The sequence below is a fragment of the Eptatretus burgeri genome, chromosome 2 (assembly GCF_056783735.1).
Source record: "Eptatretus burgeri isolate ZD-2024b chromosome 2, Ebu_testis_v1, whole genome shotgun sequence".
Lineage (NCBI taxonomy): Eukaryota > Metazoa > Chordata > Myxini > Myxiniformes > Myxinidae > Eptatretus > Eptatretus burgeri.
Window position 1 is genome coordinate 77,823,636 of NC_140962.1, and position 21,026 is coordinate 77,844,661.

Consider the following 21,026-nt stretch of genomic DNA (forward strand, 5'->3'; position numbering starts at 1 on the left):
TGGTGCGGGCGCCCGGGGCGCCATTAGCCGCGTGGGCAGTGTTGTGGGCACGGGTGACCCTCGGAAAGGGGCCTGGGAAGCCAGCCTGCCACGTGTGCGTTTCAGGGGAGGTGCCGGGGGGGCACTCCCCGGTGTTAGGGAGCTGGTAGGCTCGGAGGCAGTGTAGTGCCCGGGGGTGCCATAGCGGGAGAATCGGCAGAGGGTCGTGCCTGCCAAAGGGAGCCACGTGTCCCAGCCATGAGACCGTGTGAGGGCACGGAGAGAAAATTGGGGGGCGAGGCCCGAAATTGTGAGGACACCAACACAGGCGACGGGAATCTGGGTTGTTCGAACCAATAGTTTAAGCGAGAGGCGCTTGTTGAAAGCCCCGGGGTAGTTTAACGGTTAAATGGTTAGGGTAGATTAGGAGATGTACCCCTCCGCACCATCCATCCCCTCGCTCTCGTTGTGGGCCGCTGGACCCACTTTGGTTATAGATCGCTGAACTCTGGGGAGGCCATTCTGAGGCTTCGTTGGGCCTCGACAAAGGACGTTAGCTCTCCCTTATTCCCCTCCGGGAAGGGAACGTAGGGGTTGGGAGTAGGCTAGGTGACAGGATAGGTTAGCCAAACAAGGACAGTACAGGGGGTTAGGGGACGTTTTATAGTGGGGAAGTAAAAAAAAAAAAAAGTTGGGGCTAAATTGGGGTTTGACAAATTAAGGGAGTGGGTATGTACAGTGACAGGCAAAGGCGATAGGTGGGAGGGAGACAGGTAGGTAGGTCCGAGCCCGCCTTCCAAGTGGCCAGCACCACCGCACTCCCTCCACCAACCTCCACGGAACGGCAAAGGCTGGCCAACTTCATCGGCAGCTGTTGTTTTGCTGCGAGGCCTGTGCCGGCCCACTTCATCTGCCGGCTGGCTGTTTTTCTTCAAGGCCTGTGCCGGCCAGTTCATCTGCCGGCTGTGTTTGCCTGCAGCGGCCTGTGTTTGCCTGCTGCCTTTGCCATGCCATGCCCACTGCCCCTGTTCACCAGCCCCGTTCAATTTTTGCTTTGCCCCCCCCCCCCTGTTCATTGCCATGTGCGCCAGGATCAAGGCAACAGTTTGCAAGCTGCAAGAACTGCCCTGTTGGCAGCTACAACACGGGCCTGCAGTGGCGGCCCGTGCACCGTGTTTCAGTTCAAACCATTCATCCATCCATTCGTTGTGTTCATTGCGTGTGCCACTTGAGCTGGCACGGAGACTACGTTTGTGCAGCCCATGCACCGTTGTGGTTCACTGCGTTCAGTTCAAACCATTCATCCATCCATTCGTTGTGTTCATTGCGTGTGCCACTTGAGCTGGCACGGAGACTACGTTTGTGCAGCCCATGCACCGTTGTGGTTCACTGCGTTCAGTTCAAAAGGGAAGGCCTTGGACTGCGTGTGAGCAGCCGGCCACGTTCCCTGTCACCTGCATTGTTTGAGCCAGAGACTGCATGCGAGCAGCCTGGCTCCCTGCTAACTGCTTTCTTTTTGCAGAGTTCAGTGATCCTGGGCCATGGTTTAGTGTAAAATTTGTAAGTTAAGGTTAAGATGTACTGTAAATATGAGTGCGCCCCCGGCATGTTTGTCTTAGCGCCGGCAATTTTATTTAAGTCGTCCGTGTGAGTGAGTTTGTTTCGGTAGTTACTCAGCCCTCAGGTTATTTATTTTGGGGACACGAATACCATGAATGTCGCACTCAGGGATCCGTAGGTAAAATGTACTAGGGGAAAACTACACATGATGGCACACGAAAATTTGACGACTCGGGACGAGTCTGTAAAAAGGGGAGGGGGTAGTGTTGTGGTTGACGAAATTCGCAAACCACCATTCAGGTCCCTTAGGTGAGATATCTCTGTAAGTATATGTGTAGTTAGGCCCAAACCCGTTGTTTAGAGGGAATAAATGTCATTCACTCGGGCTGCGACCCCTCAGGATAGCCGTTTTTCTTTTACTATCTTTATTTTGGACCAGCCGCCATTACTACCACCACCAACCACGTCTCAACAGCCATCACACAACAACCACCAACCACAACGCCGCTTCACAACAACAACCACCAACCACAACGCCGCTTCACAACAACAGCCACGACCTTTACCGTCACAACTCGCCACCATCGCATCACCACCATTCTTGCGCCACTTGTGGGCACCGATACTGGACTCGTGCAGGGCGCGCACCGAGCAGCGTGTTCAGAAACATCACAGACTTTCCGAGGAAAACGGATCAAAAACGACTCACGCCCACTTCTGTTCCGTCCTATCGGTGAGCGTGGGGCGATTTGGCCCCGCCTCCAGGGCGTTGGAGTGAGGTCGCTATATGCAAATTCATGGATCAAAAAGCATTCACGCCCACTTTTCCTCGGTCCAATGGGGAGCCAGTTGGAGGTGAAGGGTCGGAGGTAAAGGGTCAAAGGTGGGGGAGCGAGGCCACTGGGGATATAAACGGCCGCGCTCGCCAAACAGTTCAGTTCGGAGGGGAGAAGTTCGAGTTCGCGGTTGGGAGTTGTCGGTGGAGCTGGGAAGAAGAGGACGGAGCTGTGGAGAGGTGGCGGCGGCGAAGGCGATCGAGGGGGTGCTCGCGTCGGAGTCGGGGAGCTGCGGAGGGAGAGGCCGGCGGCGCGACCAAGGTCGAGGTGGAGACGCTCGTCGCGGGACCCGAGACAAGGTGATATCCTCCTCCCCCCCCCGAGCATCAACAACCCCCTCCTGTTTCCCCCCCGCGCTGAGATAGTGCGACAAGGGGGCCCCTTTCCCACCCCCTACCAGACAGTGTCCGCGAGGCCCGCGGAGTTGAGGCGCCACCGCCACTATGCGTCTCATCATCAGACGGGTAGGCCCGACACGGTCTCGGCCCCAGGCCCGCCTACCCCTCTCATCCTGGAGGGTGGTTCTTTTTCTTTTGCTTTGGGTATCTGTGTTGTCGGCGCCGTCTGTGAAGTAAAATTGTATGTGTTGCCGTGTGCTCGGTAGTCGGATAGCTCTGCATTGTGTTTCTCTTTTATATTTGCTTTTTGTGTAATATTGTGTTTCTTCTCCTTTTACATGTGCTTTTGGTGTAATTGTACATGTGTGCTTCCCGTTCATCGCGAAATAAATGTGAGTTATGTTGAACTGTTTTCCCGCTTCGCTTCGTCTTTTCTTTCATTGAATCTCCATCTTGCTTCACGTAAAGGGTTGGTCGTGGGCTGAAACGCCCGATAATTAATCGAACCGTCGAGGCCGACGAATAAAACCGCTCGGTTATCCCGATAGTACGGAACGGGTCGCTTAAAGTGGCCCGTGTCCGAAGTCGACCTGCGGCGAGGTGCGATTGCCCGGTCTACCTTCCGTGTGGGTACTTAGGTAGGTCGAATTTGGCGAGCAACCCTATCCCACGCGGGGGCCGATTGGCACGATCGTGGTGAGACCGAAAGGTCCACCCGTGACTAGTTCCCGGCGTTAGTCCGAGAGGGTCACGACTGGATTGTCCGTCCGGTGGGCGACGTGCCGCGATTCGAGTTACGTGGCCGTCCGCACGCCGGCGGGCGCGAATCCGCAACAATATGTATATATATATATATGTATATATATGTATATATATGTGTATATATATATATATATATATATATATATATATATATATATATATATATATATGTATATATGTATATATATATATATATATATATATATATATTTATATATATATATATATATATATATATATATATATATATATACTTCTGTGTTTGAAATTAAATTGTCTAAGTGAAATCTCTTACTGATTTATAGATACTTTTGCGTTTAAAATTAATTTTCTTCGTGAAATCGCTTACTGAGCATTAAAGTATCTATAAATCAGCAAGAGATTATTTTTGTCAGAACTATTTATATATTATATTTTTCTGTTTAAAATAAAAAAAAATGGTGAAATCTCTTTACTGATTTCCATACTTTTGTGCTTAAAATAAAATATTGTTTCTATTTCAAAATGTATTCAAAAAGGCTACCAATAAATATTTGTTGGGTTTGTAGTTTATTAAAACACCTTTTCTAATAACTTTCATCACCATCAAGAATGTTGATAAATAATATATTGGGGTTTGGTTCTTGGGTTAAATATCTTTGAGTTGAGACAAATTGATAAACCTCCCTCAGCATTCTGCTCTGAGCTTCTCCTGAACCACATATTTTAAAAATTGTAATAAATTATTTTTGCATTGTTTTCTTGACATCCATTAAATCTTTTTAGACCTTAAAAAAACTATTTTTTTAATGGATGAGATATCTGAAGTGCATCGTTTTAAATATAACATTTTATTGGACAAGGGAGTATTATTCATAGGGAGGGAGGTAAAGGGAAGGAATCTTTATTCAAATGGGGGTAAAATACGTAAGAGAAAGAGGGTGGATTGTGGGTAAAATAAAGTGGGGGGGGGCTAAAAAATATTTTTTGATGCACTCATGGAAGAGCTTGGTTGAGACTCATGGAAGAGCTTGGTTGAGACTCATGGAAGAGCTTGGTTGAGACTCATGGAAGAGCTTGGTCCCAGAAATAATTTAATGTGGAGAAGCTGGTGTCGGATGAGTGGAAGAGGTGGGGGAGGAGAAGGAGAAGTTGGTGCCGGAGGAGATATGTTTGTAAGGAAAAATTCACCCCTTTTTATTGACAGGGTCAAATAGATTTTCTCTGAGTTAACATTGAAGTCAGTGGGGGAAATGGGATCGTCCCAGAACAAACAAAATCCCCCTACTCGTCTTTCACAGTCAGTTCCTTTTACTGTTTCATACCTCTCTTTATTCATGGTGACCTCACTGATTAGATTTCCTTGCGGGTTTGATCCAGTCCCGTCATAACGGCCAATCACACTCATCAAAAAACTTTTCTCTTCCTCAGTAGCCATTTGAGTGCTTTCACACCTGGGGGCTCATCATCATCCAGCACCATAGTTTTATCTCTTAGATATCTGATCATGATTTTTTATTTTTTTTTGTATGTACAGAAGTGGTTTGCCATTGCCTTCTTCTGGGCCGTATTTATCGTATATGGGTGATCAAAGCCATTGTTCTCCATAAGAGAATCCTCTGCCTAGAATCAAGGCCATACAGCCATTACTGGCCATATGTGCCAGCTACCTGAATGGCCATTCACCACCTGCTCCCATGGCTTCATGTAACCTTGATCGGGAGGATAAAATTTGGTAGTACACCTTGCCTAAGGGTGGCCCGTGGATTAATGAATTTGAAGGCCACCTCCTTTAAAAAAACGATTGCTACCTTTACTCCGTTAATTCCCAAGTCTTTGGTTTTAAAAACTGAACTGCAAGGCAGCGGTGGATCTGGATTCAGTTTCCTTTTCCAAGATGAGCTGCCTTACTTGGCTAATGAGCTAAATTTACCCACACTGAGTGGTTTTAAGGCGGCAATGAGTCGCCTTTCACCTCTTCACCCATTAGTGATAACAACCCAGTATGAGAGGCCAGTGCGAGGCTAGACTGTCAGAATCTGTTTGAGACGTTGAGCTATTGGAGTATTTTATGCACCTTGAGAGTTTATCAATGTCACTCCAGGGCATAACAGTCCATGGTGGTCCAAACATTCCATCTCGGAATTTTAATAATTTGCTAGAACTACTTCTTTGAATTAAACATAATCCCTTACTGATGCATGTCAAGTTGCCATCATGTTGCAATCCCTTTTTTGTCTTGCTCCTTCCAATATTCACAAATGACATCAAAAGACCAGCTACCTGACCATTATGATGTGTGTAATGATCAGTATGCAGCTCTTTTACATTGGGTGACAGGATTGCTCGGTTGGAAACATGCTCGTCATTGAGCTTTGTCGAATTTTGATCTTCAAGTTGTATTTACACAGATAAATAAACTGTTAGTTCCAATGCAGTTCCAGGAATGCTGCATCTGGGGGGCTCACTTTTCCCATTTGCATTGTGGTTGCAGCTATTTAAAAAAAAAAATCTCACTGTCTTTTGAAAAGACAAGGCTATGTGTGCTGGCTGCCTGGATAAATTACCTTATTGGGGTTACTTTAATAAATGGCGCTATCGGTATTCAGTGTGAAAGTGTGAAACTGTCACAGGAACGATTGTCAAAATAGCCAAAGAAAACCATTTCCATAATATCTCCAAAAATAAGCCTCTCATTATCCTCACAGTTTTCATAAGTATATGTGTCACTTATCTGCCTATTTGAGAGAGATGACTTGTGGGTCAATATAAATGGACAAGAGGCATTTCATTTTTTATTTTGTTTTATTCTGCTGTCACACATCTACAAACTAAAACTCAAGGAGGTTTCACACAAATTAAATGAAATCAAAGAAATACACACTTTCAACAACATTGTCCCATCATTATGATGTCCAGTTGAAATAGCATTTGTCAACCACACAATTGACATCATAATCCAATCACTACCGTCCAGGTAATGACCATTTTTGTTTCGTAGATAATATTGCTTGTGTGTTCAATCATCTCTAAACTAAATCACACAAAGAAGCAGAAGTTGTTACAAAAAAACAACACAACCTCCTTAAGCTGGAGCTTCTCCTGCGCAGCGAGGCTCATGGTGGCACCAAGATGAGAATTTGGCCAGGCAATGGAACAAGTGCTCACCACTTGCATCACCACCAGGAAGAAGCTTTACCATGGTTTGCAGAAAGTGCTGGCCGTAAGCACTTTGCATTGCCCATGGAACAATTTGTCATTTGTTTTTGTTTGACTGTCAAATTACGAGAAATGCCAGAAGCTGTGAAGACTTGACCTAGAGGAGGGTACAATAAGCCAAGTGTCGCAGCTTCTGCCAATAAACATTCCTCAGGCTTTGCCAAGGCGGTGACCAATTTCAATTAGCCATAACACCAGGTGAGCCAGTTGTACATGAGTATAAATCTTGAACATCAGCAGGGAAGAAATCAATCAACCTGCTGAGGTATATCTTGGACTTCAACACATGGGTTGAGGTGCTCTTTGGTCGTAATACAGGCAAGGTAGTCGCTCTATTAATAGAACTTTCTCCCACCGACTCAGCTTGATATGTTTGCATTTCTAGGCACTGAGCTAGTGTAAGCCAGCATAAGCCTGAATCTGCTTTGGTCAAAATTAGGCAAGGTAATCGCTCTGCTTACAGAACTTTCTCCCACCGACTCAGCTTGATATGTTTGCATTTCTAGGCACTGAGCTAGTGTAAGCCAGCATAAGCCTGAATCTGCTTTGGTCAAAATTAGGCAAGGTAATCGCTCTGCTTACAGAACTTTCTCCCACCGACTCTTATTTAAATTATTTCAGTGCAGGTTGATGCACTTATTCATTGCAGCCCTAATAAGGCTCAAGTGTGTATGTATATGTATGTATATATATATATATATATATATATATATATATATATATATATATATATATATATATATATATATATATATACACATTAAAGGAGTCATTATATTAACAGAAACGTTGTTTTAGTGGTGATCACCACATTATGGGACCTCCACCAGGCTGTCAGGTGCATAAAAAGTTACAATGACATTTTTTTGAGTTAAAAACATTACTATATACAGTGATAAAAAGATCGATGGCACAGTCGTGGGCCTGATGAGGCCATCATATGGCACGGCCAAGGGAAGGCTTGCCAAACAATGTAACTAGTTTTTTTTCTACAGGATGTGGACAAGCACGTCACTGCTTGACATGCCCAAAGCATTGGAAATTTGAAGTGTGTATAGTCCAGCATCTTCAGGCTGAGCATTGGTGATGGAAAGGGTTAAAAAGTTGGTCGCCATCTCTGTGTGAAAGCGACCTCCTTCGGGAAATGGCTGGCATTCCTTCGACCATGCAACTTCAGGAGATGGGCTTGCGGTGAAGGTGCAGGTAACTGTAAGCACCTTCCCTCTGCTGATGCTCACCTCCGTTGGTAGTGCTTCTATCACAGGAGGTGTGTGCTCACCTTCTGCAAAGGGACTAACATAAGGGTGGGAAAAACAAAGCGGCTCAGACACTGTACACATGCAATGAATTGAGTTGGGACCACCTCATGCTGAGCCGCTTTTGATTACGTTAGTAGGAAAAGGTTGGAAAGGCAGCTTGCAGCATTAGCCTTAAATTTTCACTGTTAAGGTGGTCACATGGAGTTTAAATGCACAATGTAGTAGTTTACGTGATGTTTAAACCTCATTAGTTTACGTGTGAATAAAGTTACTTAAAATGGGAACATGTAAATTACAACATACACAGGGAAATAGTCAAAATGGTTATGTGATTGGAAAATGCACACTGTGGAAAAAATTACTGGAGGAATTATATTAATAAATTAAACAATTAGTTAGGTGATTCTAAAAAAACAGCAATGTTAAAAAAAAATTACTGTATGCCATCTTACCGGTGAGCTGACCCATACTCGACATGAACCTGGCCAGACTGCTGGATTTCGCATGGCTCAGCGAAGAGGTCTCACTCTTGGATGACATGGTGGAAGATGCCATTGTGAACATAGACTTTTGTGAAGTGCTTGATGAAAGAAGCTCCTCTGTTGTGTCACTCGTTTTCTGCACCATCTCAAGGTTTTTGATCCCACCAGTGGTTGCAACATTTGCTAAAACCATCTGTTTCGCAGGTTCTTCCACCAACGCTGTGAGGTGAACAATTTTAATAGACACGTATAAGGAAAATATTGGTGTTTTTTTAATATTTGAAAATGTTGGGGATTTTTTTTTTTGTTTGGTTTTGTTTTCAATATTGAGGCTCATTTGAGAGCAAACGCACAGAACGTACAATAAGGGGAGCAGGAGACAAGAGGGAAGGACAAAACAGTGTGGGACAGAGAGAGGAGGATATCTGTGGAAGGGTGAGGGATGGGGTGGAGTACACAGGGTAAACAAGATGAACACTACAGGGACTTTCAGGAAGGAAAGAAGGTAATTTGAAGGAGGTGGGTTTGGGGTGAATTAATGGGGGGAGAAAAGATCATGGTTTTGGATGGGGGAAGATAAGAGATGATGGTGAACAGCTGTTTTGAAGACCTGGAGGGAAGAATGGGATTGAAGAGAGTGTGGGAGTTTGTTCCAAAGGTGTGGAAAAAGAGGAATGAAAGAGTGAAGGTGAGCAGTGATTCTTATAACATACACAGGGATCACATAATTTAAAATATATTGTAAATTTATTTTTAACTGAGTAGGATTTGTTAATTTAAAGTCGTCAGTGCAGGGCAACAGGGTGAAACGCCACATTTAAAAACTTGGATTATTGCAACTGGAAATGGACTTTGATATTGTTGTCATGCTGCCAGTTTGAGGTGTATTTTTGTGGGATCAAAACCAATACATTACACTCCTGGTGCGAACTAGGCAGAACACACGTCTCGCAGAAAGTGCTGCCTCCTGGGCAAGTGGACGCAACCTCCTTTAAAATTAAACATAATCGGCTCAAGTACCTTTGTGGGAGGAAGGAAGGAAGTGGTGGAGGTGGGATGAGGGAGGGGAATTGGTGGAGTGGGATTCTGGAGGGAGGGGGAAGGAAAAGAGTGGAGGTGGGGTGGTGTGGAGAAAATGAGGGAAAGTGTGAAAGTGGGATGAAGGAGAGGAATGGGTAGGGGAAGAGGAGGGAGGCGGGGCGGGTTGGGAGGAGCTCGGTTCTGTCAGAGAAAAGGTAGGTTGACCTGTTGTGAACATAAATGGCGCTCAGCTGATTGATTCCATCTTGCAGTTTAACTCAGTTCATGTCTGGCATAGGTCTGCAAGCTTGCCATTTCAGAAAAAAACCGATAAGTTAATGTCCAGGTATAACACAATACAGTTAAAGTTATGCATTAAAGTAGTGGCTTGAATTTGCATATACATGTACATGTGTGTGTGTGCAAGTGGATAATCATTTGAATAATAGACTCAGTGGCAATTGGGGTGCATGTGCTGGGTGGTGGACATTATGTGTGTATATATATATATATATATATATATATATATATATATATATATATATATATATATATATATATATATATATATATATATATATATATATGTATATATGTATGTGTGTGTGTGTGTGTGTGTGTGTGTGTGTGTGTGTGTGTGTGTGTGTGTGTCTGTATGTGTGTGTGTGTGTGTGTGTGTGTATATATATATATATATATATATATATATATATATATATATATATATATATATATATATATATATATATACTGTATGTATATATATATATACTGTATGTATATATATATATACTGTATGTATATATATATATATATATACTATATATATATATATATATATATATATATATATATATATATATATATACTGTATATATATGTATATATATATATATATATATATATATATATATATATATATATATATATATATATATATATATATATATATATATATATATATATATATATATATATATATATATATATATATATATATATATATATATATATATATATATATATATATATATATATATATATATATATATATATATATATACATGTTTAAATATGGAAAGATGATTTTCAATATGGAAAGATGTGCATGATTTCATGTATTATCATATCATAGAATACTGTGCATCATGGGAGTTGTAACTCTGTGATAATACATCAAATCCTCTCGTGAGTGGAGCCTGATTGGTGATGTTGCATTGATGGGTTGCCTGACTGCCTGGATGCAACCGAGGTTGTGGATCTACCGATGTGGATCCGCCGTTTGGAGAGGTTCTGGGCTGAAAGGATCGAAAGCTCGAGGAAGAACGGTGCCCAGGTGATGATCCATGCAGTCGGGAAACCAGTCAATTGTTTACAGGTTAAGGTTCTTACTTTAGGTAAGGGAACTATGTTTTGAGGTTTACAATTTAAATAAAGTTGAATATAGGATGTGAAATGTAGGATGCAATCCTTTGAATTATATTATTTTGGGAGCAACCAGTACTGTACAATTTAATTTTAAAATGTGTCAGATGTGTGTTTCAAAAGAGATGTTTTCACTTACGGAACACAGACAGTGACACCGTAGCAGCACATTGCCCATTAATGTTCTTGGCAATGACAGTGTATTTTCCACTGTTTCTTTCATTCACTTTAAGTATCTCGAGGGTGTGAATATTCTTGGATTGAGAAAGTTTCATGTGCTTGGTGATGGAAACCTGTGAGGGTGTCAAATAGGACAATGAAATATGGTACTCATTTCTCATCACTAAAGAGTTTTGTAAAGTGAAAATATATAGCTTCAAGTAATTGATTTTATCTATTGAAAGCTAATGAGCATCTATTAACTGCTATTGGAATTGAGGTGTGGCTGACAATTCGATTGTTTGCCCTTTTCAGAACAACATAATACACCTTTTGAACAGTGCACAACCATTATAATATGAAAAGCAATGATTTAAAATCACTCCAGAACTTTATTTTTTTATTTTTACAATTGTCAACTTTTTCCTGAACATCTAATTAATATTTTCGTTCGACCAAGAGTTTCTGCCTTAAGCTAAACTCACAATTATTCAGGGTGAACGCAACAGAAACTAGATCGGCACTTCGTGGAGCACATACGTACCTCCACCAGGTTGAACAATTTACGTTTTGTGTCCCACTGATAGGCCGGATCTGGACCTGAACCAAAATATAATCAACTTGTTCTTGTCACCTAACAAACTCGTCCCCAACTTTTTGAATTATTGTGCTATATATCGTTTTTTACGAGATTAAAGAGATTAAAGAAGTGCTGAGAAACAGTTACCAATTCCTTGTCTTTCATCCATTCAACCACAGGATGAGGATCTCCAGACACCTCACAAGTGAAGATGACATTTTGTCCTTCGTTGACATTTTGAGATCTTGGTTGGGTGATGAACACCGGCACGTTTTTCACCAGATCTTCCAGCATGACATCAAACTGGCACTTTACAATGCCCTGCTGGGTTTTACCCTCACAGGTGATAATGCCGCTGTCATAATGTGTTGCCTTGCTGATGGTCAGTGTTTGATCAGCACCAGACCTGCCATACTGGTGGTTACTGGAGTTCCTCACTTCCATTCCATTGATCAGCCATTTGACATCAGAGGCTTCTGGAATAGTGGCCTTTAGGGTGACGTTCTGGCCTTCACTGATGGACATCTTGGTTTTGGATGCCATTGTTTCAATGTCAGAAGCCTTCACATGTCTGCTCGGGAATTCCTGCTTTACAACCTCTTCATGGACAATACCAGTGCAGTCAGAAATATTTGTGGATTTCTGGCTTGATAGTTGAAGGATGTTGAGAGATTCTTTAGTCGCTGGAAAAACAAATACAGGGTGTTATGATGAATATAGCAAAAACTATGTATTAAGGAATATAATGGAAGAATTAATGCTGTCACACAGCTCATTCATCACAAAGTGTACATTTGATAGTAAGAATACAGCAAGTTGTTGAAGTTCCAGCGGAGTTGGTTGCTGTACACATGTAACATCCACTGTCAGATGATTCGGTGTCGTAGATTTCCAAATGGAACCCTCCAGCTTCTTCAAATATTTCATATTTTCCTCCCTGGGAGAGTACCTAGTTGTATAACACACAAAGGCACAATGAAATCGCAAATTACAATATTCTGAACTTCATCTTGAAATATACAGCAACTCTTGATTGCAAATTTTTTTCAAGGTTTTACAAGCAGATACTTACTTTTCCATCTTTTGACCACTGAACAACTGCAGTTGGAGTTGTAGATATCCTAACAGACAGCTTGGCAATGCTATCACCCTGCGCCTCCATATCTTGAAGTCTGGCAGAAAAAAAGGGTTCTTCTCCTTGGCTAGTTGGCATTTTATTGACTTCATCTGCACGATTTCCCTCCAGAGCAGCAGTTATGATGTCTTCTGTCGATTTTTTGCTTTGAGATGTTTCAGCTGGTGGACGTTGAACCTGTTTGGATGAAGAAGTTTGGAGATCTGGAGATTTAACTTCTCCTTCAGAAGAGCTGACTTTTGGATCTACAGTTTTCCGTTCTGGAGACTTGACCCTTGGTATGGTTACCTTACTAGGTTCTTTTGCTACACTCTTTCTTATTGTGAGGGTGAATTTTGCTTCATCTTTGCCCTCAGAGTTTTCAGCAATTACAGTATAAGTACCTTCATCTGAGGGTTCTACATCTTTTATCTTGAGAACAGAGTGGTACTCGGAAGTTGTCATGGTGTGGCGTGCGCTAGATGTGACAGGTTTACCTTCGTGGGACCACATTACTGATGGGACAGGTTCTCCATCTGTCACACAGTCAAATTGCACTCTCTCACCCTGTGTCACTGTAACTGACTGAGGTCTTGTTGTAATCCTCGCAGGATGGCTCGTTTTAACAGTTTTAAACGTTGATGTCTCCTCAGTTGCCATGGATTCCTTGAATGATCTCTCAAAATCACTATGAGATTCAGACACCAATTTTCCCTCATGAGATTCTGTTACTGCCATCTGAGATACGGTAACAGCATGGCTTTCTTCCATAGCTGCTGCTTTCCGGATGGTTTTTTTAGCATACATTTCCTGCTTTGTAACTCCCGGAATCACTGAACGAAGTGCCTCCTCATCCCTGCGACGAGATCGAAGGCTGGCATAATTTCCGCCTGTAACATCCAAAGTGGCATAGTCCGAGGCTTCACCCTTGTAGTTGGAACACACAACACGGTAAGTTCCGCTGTCTTCTAGCTGACAATCAAGTACTTTCAGAGTAAGTACACCACTCATATCAGCGAAAGAGTACTTAGAGCTCATGGTGTGAATTTCTACACCATTGTGAAACCACTGGATTTCAGCCGTAGGCCGGGAAAGGACATTGAGTGTGAAGTGAGTTGTTTGGTTTTGGGGAACACGGTGTGAGCGCATGCGCAACGTAATGCGGGGTGCATGATCCAGGCTGAATGATGGCTGAGTGAGCACTTCATACTTTCGTTCCATTGTTCGCTGCGATTTTAATGCAGCTTTTTGTGACTCATAGCGGGCAAAGATGTCAAAGCGTGCTGTCCTTTCAAACCGAGACAATGAGCTTTCCCTTGAGTCACGGGGAATGGGGCTTGGTGAACGTGGACGAGTACGTTCTGGTGTTGGTGACCTTCTTTCTACAAATTCAGAGTCAGAGCTCATACTCTCCGCAGCTGGCGGGCTCCGATGCCTCACCATTTCAGAAGCAGGTCTCATAAGTTCAATATAGTCAGGTGACAAAGAACGACGGCGCCTCAAAAGTCTTGAGAAATCAAGATCTGACCTTCGTGTTCTGTCAGTAGACCTAGTTGCTTCTATTTCTTGTTCCACAATCATTTCTTCTTCATGCCTGTGTTCTCTGTGCTCTCTACGTTCCCTGCGTTGAGCACTGTGCAACATGATGCGTTCCTTTTCTTGCTTTTCTATCTTCTCTAGTTCATGCTTATAATCTGAGAGCTTTTGTGTAATCTGAGTAGATTGAAGGAGTTGTTCTTCCTCTTTCTCTTCTAACAATCTTTGTTTTCTATCTCTGGAAGCATGCATCATGGTACGGTCATGACGATCATGTAACTCTGCGTAACTCAGACTCACATCCTCCCTGGTTGGGATGTGGTACGTGTGGGCTCTTGCTCTTGATACTTGTTCTTCTTCATCTTCTTTCACAGCCATTCTTTGTACTCTGGTGTGGTGAACTGGTTTATGGTGTCGTACAGGAGAATACATTGGCGGTGATGCTGAAAATCCAAGTTCCAACTCATCTTCAAGCTTGTGGCGCTCTTCCTCAAGTCTACATTGGTCAAGATAGTCATCCACGGAAAGCAGAATTTCCTCATCAGAAATGTCTCCCAGTGAATGCCGGCGTCTGCGTCGCAAATTTACATCATATTCAGTTGATGGAGATTGCTGCCGAGCTGGTCGTATCACTTCCAAATCATCTTGCACTAAATAAGGTATGCGGAACCTGGGTCTGTATTGATCTGTGAATCTTGGCAGTGGCATAACATAGAATTGCTCCCACCTTGAAAGTCGGATGCGTCGCTGACGTCGCAGTGAGAAGCGTTCCATTCGTTCTGGCATTTCATAGCTGTCACGAACTTTACGGTACCATCGAAGATCAGAAAGTGGAATAAATTGTTTGATTGCATTGTCTTCTTCCAAGGTCAGAGCTTTTCGAGGAGCAGGAATTGTGTATGGCATACGGATCTCTTTCTTTTCCTCCAGCACTTTTTTCTCAATGGTGTATTCACCTTTCACTGTCCTCGTGCTAACTGCAGGTTTGTACATTATAGATGCTTGACGCAATGCCTCTTTGGCAACAGGCGTCAAAGATGTCGATTCTGCCCCAGACATGATCTCGGCAATTTTCACAGTCTTATCCACATGCTTCTTCACCTGCACTTCTCTCTCTGTGTCTGACCTGTACCGCCGTCGCACGTAAGTTATGCGTGCTACTTTTAGATAAGCCTGGCAGCTTGCTGATCCAGCTGAGTTTGTTGCTGTGACTCTGTACATGCCAGAATCCTCAATGAAGGTGTGATGGATAATTAATGTGAAATAGTCAAGACCTTCGTGCAATATTTCAACATGTTGACCCAGAGAGATCAACTCGCCATCTTTCTCCCAAACAAGTTTTGGTAAAGGTACACCACCAATCCGGCATTCGAAACGCACCGTTTCACCCTCCTGACATTCCACATTTGCCAAAAGACGCTTGAACATTGGGCGAAGAGTGTCTTCCTTAGCTTTTGGTCGAGGTACAACTGAAAGGTTAGCCTTGCAGAAGTCCTCACCATAGCGGTTACGAGCCACTACCGAGTATTCAGCAGAGTCATCATCAGTCAAGTTGTGAATAACGAGCTGATAAAGTCCTTTGTCATATTCAAATTTGTACTTTTTCTCATCTTCTTCAGGCTTAATTTTTTGTCCTGATTTGTACCATGTAACACGTGGTTCAGGATGCACTGTGATGGTGACACCAAAACGAATAGTATCACCAACATAATCTGTGCGGTTGTAAAGAGGCAGAGTGAATTCTGGTGGGCGCTCCAAAAGTCGCATTGTGTCTCGGGGGCGTTTAACCTTTTTCGTACGCTGCATGTAATGATCTCTGTATTCTCTCACGCCCTTTATAAAGAGATCACAGTATGAGCTGTCTTCCCCATATTCATTGACAACTTTACAGCGGTATGTGCCATCATCTGATTTGTTCAGATTGTCAATGGTGAGTTTTGCCACACCCTCTTCATAACTGATCTCATGATGTTCGCAGTTCTCAAGTTGCCGAACACCACTGTACCAAGTCACTTGTGTTGCCTGATCATAATTTTCGATGTGGCAGATGAAATAAGCATGTTGACCCTCCTCAACAGCCGAATGCCAGATTGAGCCAGCTACAGGTCCAATACAGCTTGGAGCCACTTTTACTTTAGCAACGGTAACTCCACGTTGAGTGCGAATAGGGCCCCCCATTGCAATCCTTGCAGCAGATATTGAGACATTCCAGTCTTTCTTTACCAACACTTGGTAATACCGGCGATGCCGCATTGTTCTAATTACTTTTGTGCTTGTTTTTTCAACTTTCTGCTTAAGCCAAACATGTTTAAGTGCCTCTTCAGCAGTCATGCGGTGTCTTCGTTCTTTCACCAGTAGCCTGTCAACAAAATCAAGAGCCTCTATTGTGACATCCTTGAAGGCTTCTTCATCAAAGGTATACTGAGTTCTCTCAATGTTTTCTACCATCTGCTGGTTCGTTTCTGCAGCAAATGGATTGAGACCACTTAGCAGAACATAAGTGAGCGTGCCAACAGACCACATGTCAGTCTGTGTATGGACTAAGTCATGCATGTGAACTTCAGGAGCAAAGTATTCTGCAGCAGTGAAACCAATCCTGAATGTCTCACCCGGAGTCAAAGCTCTTGCATGCCCAAACTCGACAATTTTGATCCTGGAGCTTACCCGAGACATATAAATTATATTTTCAGGTCTGATGTCAAAATGACCAATATTTTGGTGATGCAAGAAAGCCAAGGCACTGCACACTTGATGGATGTACATGATAATCTCTCTTTCTGTCAGATCAACGGTCAACATGCGTTCAAATATGTCTTGCCCAGATATGAATTCAAATATCATTACAATCTCCTCAAGACTTTCAAAAGCTTCATGGAGATTGAGGATATTCTGATGACGAGCCTTATTTAGAATGGATATTTCTTTGGTGATTTGTACCTGATCAACACCCTTCACCTTGGAAAATTTCGCTAGGTAAGTCTTCTTGGTGCGAGTCTCCACACATCGGTGTACAATTCCAAACTCACCACGTCCAAGCTGTTCTGCAATATTGTAGCGTTCATGTAGAACTTTGGTGCTGGAAGTGTGCGCTACAGATGTTTGGAAGGTATCACTATCATCCACTTCCAAGTCATAGTCATGACTCTGCAACTTGTTTTCTTTGGTGGTAACAGGTTGTGTGGGCTCACTTGGTTGACTCTGTCCAAACTTGTTTTCCGCGATGACACGGAACTGGTAGCTCGTCTTTCCGAAAAGGTCAATGACAGTGTAGTGCGGATCCCTTGTGCTGGCTACGCGTATCCATTGCAATGCTGTGGTTGCACATTTCTCGACTGTGTAGCTTAAAACACGGCTGCCACCATCACTTGCTGGTGGGGCCCATTCGAGCGCTACAGAATCTCTTGTGACGTCAACAACTTTGAGTCCCCGTGGTGAATCTGGAACATCAGCAACATCCAGCTCAACTGTCTTCTGATCAATACCAAATCGGTTCTTTGCGCAAACGACATAGAAACCAGCATCGGATATTTGTACACCATTCATAAAAACCAAGGATGTGAATGACCTTGTTACAATGACTTGGTAATGTCCATTATTATCAATCAAATCCTGTCCCTTTTGCCAGGTGATCACTGGGTCAGGCCTGCCGCTAAAAGGAATCTTTATACTGACAATTTCTCCTCGTAGGGCGTGGACAGCACCCATGCCTTCAAGATGTTTTGGAAGGTGGATCTTTGCTGGAACTGCAATGACAGATGGTGATATGTCAATACATGTTGATGTTGCAGACATACTATGAAATTGCTATATATGTTCCTTTTTTGAATGTTTATGGTTCAAGGGGGAGCAGGAAAAACAATAAATGCAGCAAAGCAAGATTTGGCAGATAACAATGACCCTTTATGTCCACAATTTAAAATAAGGACAATATTGTACATGTACACAAAAAACAAACACTGATTGATAGATTAACTCAGTACATTACATGGATTTGAACCTTAGATCACAGTATTACAAGTCTCATACCGATACAACAAGTTAATAGGTCAACATTTAATTATTTCTACAATTATATCTGAATCATAAACAATATGTTGTTTTGTTTTAAAGATAATATTTCCTCAGTAACCAAGCAAAATTTATCTTTGTTCATCACTTCGCATTCCCATTGCAGATAAAGAAATTTCAATTGAAAATATTTTTTGACAAATTAGTCAGTTATTTTAATGCACCTTATTGAAGTCATTTCAAATGGTATTGGTATTGTGGGCTGCACAGCTGTGCAAAAGTTGCCTCATGATGCACACTTTGAATACCTTATGCCATACATGCATTTTTTCCCATTGTGTTCTCATTTTATTATGTTTGAAGCATTTTTTTTACTCTGCAGTAAAACAATTTGATTAAATAAAAGAAACTCACTTTCTACATCCAGTGAAGCAGAAGCAGAGATGGATCCTCCTTGGTTTGTGGCACGCACTTGGTATACGGCGGAATCTTCTTCTTTCACATTGGAAATCACCAACTGGTGATAACCTCCTTTGAACTCTTGGAATATAATTTTTTCTCCATCAGGGTCCAGCTCCTTTCCTTGACGGTACCATTTCACAACAGGCTTTGGATGACCGGTCACTTTGCAGACAAATGTCGCATTGCTCGTGTGCTTGACATTGAGGTTACGAAGTTCCTCCTTGAAACATGGAGGCTGGATGGGTACATCACTCTTTGGTATAACAGGGTCAGAAGGTTCACTCCAATCGCTCTCACCACCAAGATTCTCACACTTGACATGGAATTCATACTCTAATCCCTCAATTAACCCAGTCACAGAATAAACTGTTTCACGAATATCTTCAGTGGTGACAGCAATCCACCTCGTTTGTTTCTTTTCACGCTTTTCCAAATAGTAATTCCTAATCTTGGCACCACCATCGCTGATTGGTGGTTTCCAAGCCACAACAACAGATTCTTTTGTGATAGCAGAGATGGTTGGCTTGCTTGGAGTTCCTGGTTTTCCTGTGGATAGCAAAAAAAAAAAAAACCAAGTTGAAACCATCAAAGTTTTAATTTATCGGATTTTGATGACATTTTTGATTTTTTTTTTCTAAAATGGTATGCAGTCTTTATCTAATATAAATGGACGAGGTGTATGTGTGTGCGCGTGCATGCGTGCGTGTATGTGTGTATGTGTGTTTGTGTGTTTCTACTTGAGCTTTCTGATGTGGAGTTTGACACACCAAAATGATCATCATGATCTCCCGAGTTGATTCGGAAAATTAACTACAAAGAACCCAGAAGAATTCCCATGTTTTAAAGACACGCCATGTTAAGGTGCATAGAGCAGCTTAATACGTCCTTCCTTGGCACGGCATTGCAATTCCAAAATAAATAACAAACATAATGAAAACATTGTTACAAACCATATATTAATTCATACTAATAATATTAACAACAATAATAATTGTAGTATCATTTGGCAATAATTATAACGAATGTATAATCACTGCCCTGGCCGAAGCACATCTGGGCTGGGTGAAAGTTAAGCTAATGCTACAAGGCCGTGAAGACCATTGAAAACTTGGTCCAATGGACGAATGGGCCCACTTGTTTAATTCAGCTCATGGCTATATATTGTGACAAATAATTTTCATCTCAATAAGATGCTTTGTTTTCTTATGGTATTCAGTTAACACTTACTGCAAGGACTCTTTGCAATAACCACAGAAGAAACTTCCAGGGGTAAGCTGGTTCCATATTGATTCTGTGCAGAAACTCTAAAGTAATAGCCTCTGTTCTCAATTAGGCCTGCAATTCTGCATTGTGTTCCAGCCACAGAAGAAAAGAGTTTCCAATCCTCTTTTTCCTTGGCCTCCTTCTTTTCCACAATATAATTGGTCACAAGAGCTCCACCATCATCTACTGGTGGCTTCCAAGACACCACCACTGAGTTCTTCATCTGTGACTCAATAACTATCGGCCCCTCAGGTGGATCAGGCTTATCTGTTGGGGAGGAAAGTGGAAGGAAGGGGTTGGTTATTTTGGGCTTTGAAATTCAGTATTGAAAGTGAAACATCTATATAGCTTGCATGTTTAATCCAAAGATCAACACTCCCAGCACCAGTGTTGTCATGAATTGTCATATCCTTACCTTGAATAATGACATTTACTGCAGTTTCAGCATTGCCAAATATGTTACTAAGCAACACCTTGTATTTTCCTGAATGCATCTTCCGCTGAACATTTTTGATGACGAGATGCGTATAGCTTTCTGTGCTTTCTATAGTAATTCCATCTCCATCATGAAGGGGCTTCTGACCATGGAACCAGGTAATTGCAGGTATCGGACGCCCAATGTAAAATAGGTGAATACGAAGACTGGATCCAACATGAGCATTGTATTGTTCCTTGATGGGGAACCCAGGATGGAATTCTGGTTTGGCTTCAAGCAGAAGTTTAGCACTGCTCTCTGCCTCACCAGCTTCATTGATTGCTTTGCAGGTGTAAAGACCCTCATCCTCTTGCTCATTAGTTATAATTGTCAGATTGTGGTTGCGACCATCAGAGCTCAACTTGTACTTTCGGCTCTGGAAAATCTCTCGTCCATATCGAAACCACTTAATGTCTGGTAAAGGTTTGCCCACAATCTGGCATGTTAGCTGTGCAGCCTCCCCAAGTTGTGAAGTCACATCTTGCATCTCTTTCTGTACAACCGGAGCTTCAGCAGCTGGAAAATAGATACAAAAGTAGAATAAGCTCATAACATTTGTGTTAACTTCCA

General features: G+C 42.4%; 1 protein-coding gene across 1 annotated transcript in view; it reads right to left on the reverse strand.

Annotated features, from left to right (window-relative positions):
• Positions 1–7,357: 7,357 nt before the first annotated feature.
• TTN (titin) overlaps positions 7,358–21,026 on the reverse strand; it is a 405,491-nt gene continuing 391,822 nt past the window's right edge. Inside the window, exons 288-296 of the mRNA XM_085850585.1 lie at positions 20,397–20,972; positions 19,946–20,248; positions 18,671–19,264; positions 12,671–17,991; positions 12,391–12,547; positions 11,746–12,281; positions 10,999–11,152; positions 8,385–8,633; positions 7,358–7,955 (exon numbers count right to left, since the gene is read on the reverse strand). Of these exons, the coding sequence (XP_085706711.1) occupies positions 7,663–7,955; positions 8,385–8,633; positions 10,999–11,152; positions 11,746–12,281; positions 12,391–12,547; positions 12,671–17,991; positions 18,671–19,264; positions 19,946–20,248; positions 20,397–20,972 (8,183 nt within the window). The 3' untranslated portion in view covers positions 7,358–7,662. The remainder of the gene's footprint in view (positions 7,956–8,384; positions 8,634–10,998; positions 11,153–11,745; positions 12,282–12,390; positions 12,548–12,670; positions 17,992–18,670; positions 19,265–19,945; positions 20,249–20,396; positions 20,973–21,026) is intronic.